The 11,302-nt window shown below is 45.1% G+C and overlaps 1 protein-coding gene across 3 annotated transcripts in view; it reads right to left on the bottom strand.

The window, feature by feature from the left end:
- MTMR14 (myotubularin related protein 14) overlaps positions 1-10,692 on the bottom strand; it is a 45,031-nt gene extending 34,339 nt beyond the window's left edge. For 2 of the 3 annotated variants that reach the window (XM_045493724.1, XM_045493725.1), the window contains exons 1-3: positions 10,385-10,683; positions 8,102-8,250; positions 2,963-3,071 (exon numbers count right to left, since the gene is read on the bottom strand). In XM_045493724.1, coding sequence (XP_045349680.1) covers positions 2,963-3,071; positions 8,102-8,250; positions 10,385-10,540 — 414 coding nt within the window. In that variant the 5' untranslated portion in view covers positions 10,541-10,683. Of the gene's footprint in view, positions 1-2,962; positions 3,072-8,101; positions 8,251-10,384 lie in introns of all 3 variants that reach the window. The other variant, XM_045493722.1, reaches the window with a different exon arrangement.
- Positions 10,693-11,302: the final 610 nt, after the last annotated feature.

The raw sequence follows: 11,302 nt of genomic DNA, 5'->3' as shown, positions 1-11,302 counted from the left end.
ATTTTTGAGTAATCTCTATGCTCACGACCCTGAGACAAGAGTTACATGGTCTACAGACTGAGCTAGTCAGATGCCCCTTTACTTTTAGCATTTAAAGGGAAAAGCAGTCCTGCCCCCAAATAGTGTTGTTTAACCAAAAAAATTTATTATTGTTTCAGCTATAAATTGACTGAAATAAAATCAAATGTTTAGCTCTTTAGTGGCACTAGCCACACACTGAACTGAGTTTTGAAGAAGCAAGCACTTCTTAATATACCTGCCTTCCTGAACCCAGCAGAGAAGTTCTGGTAACAAACACTGCCATCACTGCACTAGTTACCAAGAGCCTGCTGTGTGCCACAAATCCGAGGATGAGATCCCATTCTCCTACCTTTCCTAACCTTGCTCTCAACTGCCTGTCCACTTGCCTGCCACTCACTGAGCTCCACAAGGACAAGGACCACCTTATTCATCTCTGTCACCCTAGACACTAGCACAGGGCCCACTCTTGCTTTATCCAAGAGTAGTAGCTAAGCTTGCACTTACAAGCCAGGTTGGTACTTTGCTAGGTGCTGGAAGGACGAGAGTCAGACACAGCCCCTGTCCTCAAAGGGATTAAGGCAGAAAGGAAATTACAGACATTCAAACACACAAGCAGAACGAAGCACACTGTAGGGAGGCATAAAGTGAGTGAACACCGATTGCGTCAGGGGAAGCCAAAGGGTATGAAACGGTATCACGCTGCCTGGACAAGAAGGTGTAATAGGAGAAGAAACCGGGATTAATGGCAAAGCCCTCATAAACATTTATGAATGCCAAGGACTCCTTGGAATAATCCTTCTACTCACTGCCCTTCCTCTGAAATCAGGTGGTTTAGGGCTCTTTTCTCATAGACTTGTCTAGTCTGTAAGTGCAAACAATCTGCCATTCAGCAACCCCACTTGTTCAGCTGTTCAGCGTGGCATTTCCAAAACACATTCAGGAAAGTTCCTTACTCATGGTCTGCAGACAAATGAGAAACACCAGACTTGACAAAGCTACACAGGTCTCTCAGCTACAAGATGTCTCAGAGCCTTTGTTATATTAATGTACATGTACCAACATACTTTATGAATTTGGAGCCTGGAGGCTAGGCCAAATCTATCACTGTGTGACAGAGAATGCTTTTCACAAGCATATCCTTAAAATAATGTTCTCTGGGGGGCGCCTGGGTGGCTCAGTTGGTTGAGTGTCCGACTTTGGCTCAGGTCATGATCTCGCAGTTTGTGAGTTCGAGCCCCGCATCGGGCTCTGTGCAGACAGCTCAGAGACTGGAGCCTGCTTTGGATTCTGTTTCTCCCTCTCTCTCTGCCCCTTCCCCACTCATGCTCTGTCTCTCTCTCTCAAAAATGAATAAACGTTAAAAAAAAATTTTTTTTAATAAATAAATTAATTAATTAATTAATTACTGTTCTCTGGAATACACTTTGGGAAACACTGGTTTGAGTATTACCTATATAATTTCTAGTGACAAGCACTATGCTCCACAGAGCAGTGGTCTTTAAACTGGAGTTCAGTAACTTGCAGGAAGATGCCAACTTCCCAAAGGGGGAAGGGGCACAAAAAACTGTAAGGTGATCAACTTCAGGAGCTTCCATACAAGCTTTCCCTAAAATATACCTTCCCAAGGAAGCCTTCATTCAAGTCCCCTTTCCTAACCCCCTTTCACATTTGCCCTTCTCCCATTTTACAAAAGAAAGGCACAAAGGGGTCCAAACAAGGCTCACGTCTCTCCTCCTCGCTGCCCTGGCACTCAACCACCCACTGGATAACCACAGCTGGACTCTGCAAGACACTGGGACTGCAACATGTGCCCTCAAGTATCTGCCCACTGAATAAACAGACTGCGTTTGCTCCCCTCCCCTCCTCCAGGCTCTCCCTACTTCAGTCCGCTCCTCCTAGACTAATCCTCCTGAAAAAGTTACTTTCATACTGTATTTCCCTGTTCAAAAATCATACTGCTCTCCTGGCAAATGCAAGCACCATGGTCAGCATTTGGCCTCCTGCAATCAGTCCCTTCCATGCTCTGGCCTGGCATGAACCTTCCACTTCAGTGAGGGAGGCATCCTGGCCCCTCTAGTTCCTGTCTCCATGCCTTTTCCCATGTTGCATCACTTGCTCAGAAAACCCTCCCACCCCTCTGCCAGCTAGCACTGTTTTTCCTCCGGTGCTCTCAAGCTATGTCCTGCTCTCTAAATGAGGCTATCAGTGGCTCAATCCACACTGCTAGCCCTGTGTTTCTCTTACACCACACCGCAGGTCCCTAAATTTCAGTGTGGAAGCCTGAGGGAACTCCAGGTAAGTTCAACCCCCCAGCTCTCTTGGTAAACTTGGCGAAGTTATTTAATCCCTTTGTTTCATCTGCAAAACGAGACCATCCATTAAAGGATTATGAAAAGACAGGTAAAATGAGACCACACTGGGGACCCAAATTAACAACTATCACTAGAGTATAAGCTCCATAAGGGTAAAGACTGTCTACACACTGATGTACCTTATGGCTTGAAACATAATACACATTCAATAAACACTTAGTAAATTATATGATTGAAAGAACGAACACATAACAATGTATTAACTTACTTGATCTAATCTACCCCATAAACCTTTGATGTAGGTATGATTGTCATTCCTACTTCTACAGACGAGGAAACTGAGGCCTTGTATAGAAAGAAGTAAGAGAGCCAGGATCTGAACCTAGGCAGTCTCCAAAACACAGGGTGGGGTACTCTGGTGTGACTATCCCTTCCCTACATAGACTACCGTGAAAGGTGGTGTAAGAATTGGTCTGTTTTCTCTGGGCTGCTTTGCACAGCACCAGGCACCCAGTAATTACCTAACACTCGGCTGGCAAATGCCAAGAACAAGACAACCCTACACTTTGCATTAAGCCAGTTACCCTGAAGAAGGTCTCAGAGAGTGTGAGGCTATGGTACGTTCTTACCTTGCCCTTGAACAGGATCACCGGGCACACAAACCGTCCTCTGCACCTGGCTGTCTTGCTACGGTTGACGAGGTCTTGCAACTTGCTCACTTGCACGGTGCTCTGAAACCTAATGCACAGGCAAGAGACAGGTCAGGCTGGTTTCTAAGTGGGCATTTTGTGTGTGTGTGTGTGTGTGTGTGTGTGTGTGTGTGTTTTCACAAAGACCCCATGAGAGGTCTGCATATGTGTGTGTCAATACTCATTTGGAATTTAGTAAATGCTTTAATCCCTAAATTCTAGATCACAGATAAATTTTTTTCAGGAAAAGAAAAAAAATGCTGTATTATAGGTATTAAAATTTAAGTCATCCTGATTTTAGAAGCTTTAAGATGAAAAAAACAGTGAGCTACTTTGAAGACATGGGATACAAAACAGAAACACACACAGCAAACTGGGTGTTGACCATGTCTAAAGTACACTTTTTTCCTCCCATAATAGGACAATAGGTGCCCTGGGGAGTGTATGGAAATCATAGTGCCATTTTTGTGAACTTTCAGGGGGCAGGGTAAGCTGAAGGCTCACATCTCACATGGTGATAAGCTTCTGAAACTTCCTCAACATCCCAATTGTCTCTAACAGTCCAAACAGCAAACAGGGCAGGTAATGTTGGAGCAATGGAAGTAAAACGAAGCTATGTGTGGCATGGAGAAATAAAGTAGTTAATCCAGTGGGTGTGGTAAGGGAACTTCCAAAACAGGAGTCAGGTTGAGAGATAAGCTCTGGCAAGGCACACCCATGTCAAATCAGCAGACCCGTAAAAAAAAAAAAAAGGGTCTCCTCTTAAAGACTCACCTACCCATCTTGAGCAAAACACTCCACATCAGCCAGTCAGAGCTTCTGGTTGCACAAGAAATGAGAGGCAGGAAAGTTAAAGAGTGGGAAGCTAAGTAGATCAAGTGAGCAGAAGGGAGGGAAGACACTCCTGTTCCCTCCTTACAAGGGCTGCACTTCCAGGTCAAGTCCTAGAGGGCATTTAATTCCTTCTATGTCCTAATCCTTCTAGGCACCCATGTTACTGCACACAGCACACACATACAAATAACCGTTTCCGAATGCGTAAGTTCAATGCCTCCTACACATCTGTGGTATCTTTTTAGGCCTATATGGATGTTGTAGGGATTAATAAAGTCTTTTAGAAATATTGCTGATTTTTTAGTAGTCTTCATAGATCTATTCACAAGACATAGTTACTAAAAAAATAACTACTATCAAGTGGAGGTCTGAAATTGAAGTTAAAAAGGGGTTTTCAGATAAAAACTTGGACCAACAGTTTGATGATCTTGGAAGACAACAAGGGGGTAAAGGAACAGAATTTACACTTCCCATGGCGTATTCTTCTGTAAGGTCTGATTTAAGATGTTACTTTTGTAATTTTTTTTCCCCTTTTTGAAGAAAGGAAGAAAGGAAACTTGAAGAGGCTGGTGTGTTCTTCAAGCTGTGTGTAGGGTGGCACTGGCCCCCCACCAGGCCCCAGAAAATTCATGGCTCACTGAAAACCAAGTTCTGCCACTTCCCCTCACTCAGTTTCTCTATGAAATAAAAAGGCACCTCAGTACAAAATAATCTAATTGAACTTAGATGCCAGGAAAATGCGAAACAGAGAGCACATATAATACTGTCCACAACAGTCTTCCTCTCACGTTCTGGTGGCCTCAGGCCATTTTCACAGATCTGGTCAGCACCATCTATTGCAACAGAATCTCACTTAGTCACAACAGCAGCTCCCTCTGAGTTCTAAATGCCTTGAAACTGCATTGGATTCTCCCAGGTTGAGACCATCCGTTCCACAAACTCCACAAAACCAAGATGGAGAACATGCCAGTATTTCCCTCCTAGGGGCTCTGGGCAGTCATTTAATGTAGAAGTAGGCATACTTTTTTTCTGGTTAGGCTAGGTGGTTTATTTTGCTGGTTCTCCTACTCAAAGAACTGATTCAGTTTCTGTTCTCAGTGGTTCCTGTTTTTATTTTTATTATCTCTTGGCCTTAGGATCTTTTTCTTACAGTGCTAAGCAGTGAGCTGTGTCTGGCACATGATACTCAGAACTGAGTGAATAAATGTTGGCTTGTATATTTATGTTGGTCTTGTGGGACTGAGCTATCAACCTGTGCAATCTGATGCTATCTCTGGGTAGACAGTGGCAGAATTGAGCTGAATTATAGGACACCCAACTGGTGTCCAAGAATTGGTGGTGTGGGGGAGCCTCCAGCCCCTCCCACATGGGAATTAGGTACAGAACTTAACCACCACCCCCCAAGGCCTCATCTGTACATCCCCTAATTCCGTCTCTTGTTACACTGTCATTGCTTATTTATTGGTCTTTGTTACCCACAAGACCTAAGAGGAGGGACTTCATCTATCTGGCATGGCTTCCACTGCATCCCTGGGGACTGCCACATGGCAGCAGCTCAAGGAGTTCTTGTTGACAAACACATGTCTTGGCTGTTCAGAGATCCCTGTCCAGGCTTCTATTCCCAGATGATGGGCTAAACCGGGGAGGGGGATTAACAGAACTAAACTGTTTCCTGAATCCAGTTCTATCCTGTGTAATGGGGTCTAATTAGTGTCATATTAACACCAAAGCCAGGTATGTAAAAAAACAAAAAATTCTGCTTACTCTCATCTGAATGTACATGTACTGCCTTCTCTTCAACAGCACTGCCCGCTCAGAATTACTTCAAGACCTTAGAAGGAGTAAGAAGTAAAACAAACTCCAGTAACTCCTTGAGGGTTATGAATATACCACCACGGCCCTGGCCTAGAAGGGGAGACCCTGCTGGTGGAAGAAGTGTGGTGGTGACAGAAAGAAAAGGCAGACAGATGGACACAGCAGAGTGAGGAAGACACAGATTTTAAACCCATCCTGCTTACCACTTCTGTGATCTCAGGGAAAGGCAAGTTACTTCTCCGGGTTTTAACTTTCTCTTCCATACAATGAATGGGAAGTGATACTACCTACTTCACTGAGTAGGTGCAGGACTTGAGTGAGCTACTGTGTGGAACCCTAACACCTGCCAAACAGTAGGCACTCAACACACATTATTAGTTTCCTCTTCTTTAAGGGCTAGACTGAGTCAGCACTGAACTGGTTTCCTTCCAGGAAAAGCTTCTGTGAGGTCACTAAGACTGACTTCCTTAATGCACTGCTACTACAGGGTGGTCTGGTATCACCTGGCAGCTGGTGAGAAAATGCAGGAGCTCAGGCCCCAGTCAGACCTACTGAATCAGATTTTGCATTATAACTAAAGCCCCAGGTGATTCACTCAGAGTCTGCTTGGAGAAGCACCATCCTGACTACAACTGAGCTTAATATCAGAATGCCATCAGGGCACCAAGGTAAAACCACCAGCCAAAAGTGAAGGGGGTGGAGAGGAGGGCGAGGGCAAGGAAAAAGAGAGCTTGTTCAGAAACTTTAGTGTAAGGGTTTATTGATGGTGAGTCTACCTAATTCTGAAAGAAGTTATGAAGAGACAGAAACCATGTATAATGGAACCATCACAAAGCCCAAATCTTTAGGCTCAGAGATCCCTGGGGTTCTTAAGCTACACAACTGGGGATATGATACAGTTTCTATCATCTACACACAATCTGTTTTTCTAACACATTCATTTTTCTTAGTGAACCCCACCACAACGTCGTGAGACGGCACACTTAGTAGACATTACGTTTTACAGATAAGGAAACTAAGGTTTAGTGTTTAAACTCCTCTGACCTGGTTATTCTGCTTGAAAGCCTTATCTGACTCCCTGTGGCATATAGCAGTGGCTCTCAGGCTACAGCATATGTAAGATTCATCTAGGGAGCTAAGAATGTAGATTCTGGAAATCCTGATTCAGGGGCCCCAAAATCTATGATTTTAGGGGATACTAACATAATAAAAACCACTAACACCCACAAGTCCACACTCCTTGGCCTGAGGATCAAGACCATATACAAATTGGTCCTTTAGGACGTGTCAGGACTGTGACTCATCCTTCTAATTCCAGCTGAAGAGGCTCTCTACCATGGGGTCTTCCCAAACACACACATTCCAGGCAGAATTAACCATTCTCCCTGGTTTGTCTGCAGAAGCACTTCTCAAACTTTAATGTGCATCCAAATCACTAGGGCATCTCGTTAGGCTGTGATTTTGATTCAGTGGCTCTGGGGCCAAAGATTCAGAGTCTCCAGCCAGTTCCTGGGTGCGCTGAAGGGACACTTTGAATAGCAAGGGCCTGCCACACTGCACAGTATGACTCTACTATAGCACTCATCATAATATCGCACCTACAGGGCCGTGCTTTCACAGATGCTGTGAACAAGTTCCTAGATTCTCTTAAAATCAGCAGCAAGCACGGAAACTAGGGGAACAAACTTAGAGATCAACATAAAGCATTTCCTGGAGCCTCCAGGCTGTGATTATTTATTAGTGTCAAACAGCCTACAGGTTGTATCCTGTGGCAGGTGTCTTATATATCTGTTTTTGTTTCACCTGTTGTTACCCCACAGAAAGCACTCAGGCTTTGGTAGGCCCTCAGTAAACAGTAGCTCTTATTTCTGAGTCTTACAATAAATATGCCAGGCTTGTAATAGCCCCACTTATCATCAGGGATTGCACTAGCCACTTTCTAAACAGAGGCAGAGACTTGCCGATGAGAAAACGAAAAGACAAAAAGATTAAATAATTTGCTCAAGATAGTTATACAGCCAGTGTGTAACTCAAGCAGTCTGACTACAGACTTCAGGTTCTTAAGCTCTACATATGGTTAAGTGCTCTTAAGAACTTTGACATAGCATACCTCCCACCCATACTCTCTTAAGAAAAGGATACTAGGGTTCAGAAAGGTGAGGTGTGAAATAAGCTGTCTTAAGTCAGTGAGCGCTAGGTAGGGGAGAAACAGTCCACTACTGTGACTTCCAACCACTCACTCTATGCCATACTACTTTGTCAGTCTAACTTATCAAACCCTGAATGAACCAAAGACACCAAGAAGGCTTCAAACCTGAGGAAAGTGAGTCTACCTCGCCCAGCTCCCCACCCAGTCGCAAACTTCCTGACTCGGTGGATGAGCTGTCAGAGCCTCCCCAGACAGGCACACTCTAGTTACATGATGCTCACGTGTCTTTCTCCTTCTCAGAACTTTCATACTCCAGGAACACGATGTGCTGGGGGTAGTGGCCACAGATATCCCCATTCACATTTTGGATCACACTGTAACAGTAGTCTCGGCCAAACAGCTCCAGACATCTCTTCTCAATGCGCTCAACCTGCACAGAGGAGGACACCTGAGCATAAAGAATATTCTGGGATTCTGAGTATGAGAATTAGACAGTTTGTGACCTGGACAGGTCACTGGGAATGACATGAGCCTCAGTGATTATTATTCAATGCCTGGAAGAGACACTTTGCTGGGACACAGGCCCTGATGTGTATTTCATTAATCTATATGCAGTATGCTTTGGGAGGGTCTCTAAGCCCCTCAGTGTTGCAGTGAAACTGTTAAGCATTCCAAGGAAAGGATTACAGTTTTCATGAGATTTTCAAGGGGTCCACAATCCATAAAATATAAAGAACTCTTGCTCTAGGTTACTTTAGCACTAATCCATTTTCTTCCCTTGGCTCCAAATTATTCCCCATTCTACAGCCACAGACAAGTACCTAGACATTCTAGTTGTTGTAATGAGTAAAAGCTACACACAAGGCTATCTCCCTACACTCTATTTTATTTGTCAAATAGAAGGAAGAGCTTCTCTTAAAACTGTTCTTGTTTAGTTCGGGGAAATGTCCACTAGAAAAAAGGCATAAGACATGTAATATCTTGAGAAGTCAACAAGAGATCAGGAATCTTGGAGAGGCTTAAAGCCAGATGTCGTGAAAGTCAGGTCTAATTCATAACCACTCTAATCTTCAGGGGTATAAGATGGAAGAGGAAAAAACTCATAGTGGCTTAGATGAGGAATTCCCAAATTTTAAGATACATGAGGATCATGATGAAACCTATTTAAAAATGCAAATTCCAAGCTGCCACCCTCAGAAATTCTGACTCAGTTGAAATAGATGGGAGCAAGGAATCTTTATTTTTAACAATGCTGAAATGGGCACCTGGGTGGCTCAGTTAAGTGTCCGACTCTTGATTTTGGCTCAGGTAATGATCCCAGGGTCGTGGATAAAGTCCCACATCCAGCTCTGTGCTGACAGCATGGAGCCTGCTTGGGATTCTCTCTCCCTCCTTCTGTGCTCCTCTCCCACTCGTGCTCACACTCAACTTTCTCTCTCAAAAATAAATAAACTTTAAGAAAATAAAGTAAAAAATAACTCAGACCAAAGTTTATTTATCCAAATGAAAACACTTAAAAAAAACAAACAGGGACACCTGGGCGGTTGTCAGTTAAATGTCCGACTTCTGTTCAGGTCATGATCTCATGGTTCGTGGGTTTGAGCCCCGCATGCAGCTCTGTGCTGACAGTGTAGAGCCTGCTTGGGATTCTCTCTCTCTGCCCCTACCCTCATTTGCATGCTCTCTGTCAAAATAAATAAAGTTAAAAACAAACAAAGAATGCCGAAACAGGTGGTCCTCAGGCTAAGCTCTGAAAAACACTTTGTTGTTTGGAGAGTGGGGAAGTCCCATCATTACTGAAGTCTCCCCTAGGTTACTCCAGAGAATAGAATGATGCCAAGTGCAGTATGCTCCAGCGGTTCCCTAAGTTCCATGGCTCAGAATGGAAGAGAACCCACTAGAAAGCCTCATATTAAACTTACCAACAGCACGTGGGGAATAAGAGGAGGATTCCCAAGATTCCTGTTTGACTGTCAAACAGTACCTAGGATGGGAATGGCCTTACTAGACTGGATGCCTTCCAGATCTGGCAATAAGGAGACTAAAGGGAATCCCAAGGAGAGAAAAAAGAGGAACTGAGACTGGCTTCTGATAAAGGAATAGAGACAGTGTGGGCTGTTTTCCTGCTAGGGGAAGGAAAGGGATGAGCTTAAGTCTAAAGTCACGCTAAGCCTGTATAAGGAAGCAACACACCCGGTTCTTGTCTCGGTTCCACTCTGACCTCTGACCAGGAGAAATCCTCTAGACCATTTAAACCTGGGGGCTTTTGTACCCACATCTGATACACGGGAACAATCCTCCTCACCTTCCCCTCTCTAATCTCTGAACATGGTCCCTCAGCTCTGACCTCCAAACCCCTTGTTTCAAACCAAAGGACGTCCTTTCTTGGCTCATTGTGTGACCAGTTCCTTCTTTTCCGGTTTTTAAACCCGACCCTTACTCTCCAGGTCCAGACCCCGGGAACTTCCCGCTCTCCTTCCTCTGATCCCTGACCTCAGCCTTTCCGTCTGTAACTTCTCAAACCTAGGAACTTCTCTTTGTGCTTATCACACCTTGGAACTCACCTTTGAGCCGCCCGTCCCGCTACAGTCCTTGGCCCGGTACTGAGTCCGGGAGAATTCCTCCAGCAGCTCCCCGAGCCCTGGCTCCTGAGGCGGCGGGTTGCCCGAAGAAGCCGAGGGCCCCGCTGAGGCGGCAGCGGCTGCCCTAGCGCCGGCCATGGCCCAGCCCTGCTTCCCCTTCAGCACCCCACGACCCCTCAGCGCGCCTCAGCCCTGCCCATGGCACCTGGAGGCACCAACTCCGAAACCTCCCGAACAGCCTCAGCCGCCGCCTTCCCTTTCCACTTCCGGCCCCGCCCCACCCTGCCGGATGTTTACTTCGGTCCTGGCCAATCCGAGCCCGGGACTCGCGCCCTGCCCCGTGATTACCGGTCCACCTCCAAATGCGGAGCGATCCAAGTGGTCTAGGGAGAGGTAGCCGGGGCAACTCGTAGATCCCTCTTGCTCCGCCCCTCGGGGTTTCCCCTGGGGAAGCCGGGCTAAACCACTGAGGCTGCGGGAGGGGTGTTAGTACGGGAACGAGGAGGAAGGAACTATGGGAAAGAAGAGGAAGACTGGAATAAACCATTGCAGGAAGAGGAAGAGGGAACGCTTGAAGGCAACTAGTTAGTGTTGGCAATCATAGTAATAATAGTAAGTAATAATAAAACAGCATTTCATAAGGCACTTCTTTTTGCACTGCTCCTCAAAACGTCCCTGTGATTATAATGCTCCTATAGTCAACCCATTTTATCAAAGGAAACGGGAGTCATAACTGTGTTAAAATTCTATAATTGAAAAGCACCATATTCTTTTTTCTTTTTGTGTGAATGGAATATTTGAAACATTCAAAGAAGTGGCGAGAATAGTATAATGACCCCCTCATGTATTCATTCGTCAGTTTCAGCAATAATCAACATAAACAAAACAATTGCTTAATCA

The sequence above is a fragment of the Leopardus geoffroyi genome, chromosome A2 (genome assembly GCF_018350155.1).
Source record: "Leopardus geoffroyi isolate Oge1 chromosome A2, O.geoffroyi_Oge1_pat1.0, whole genome shotgun sequence".
In the NCBI taxonomy this organism is placed as follows: domain Eukaryota; kingdom Metazoa; phylum Chordata; class Mammalia; order Carnivora; family Felidae; genus Leopardus; species Leopardus geoffroyi.
Note: the sequence above shows the minus strand (reverse complement) of the source record. Positions and strands in the feature narration are given on the sequence as shown.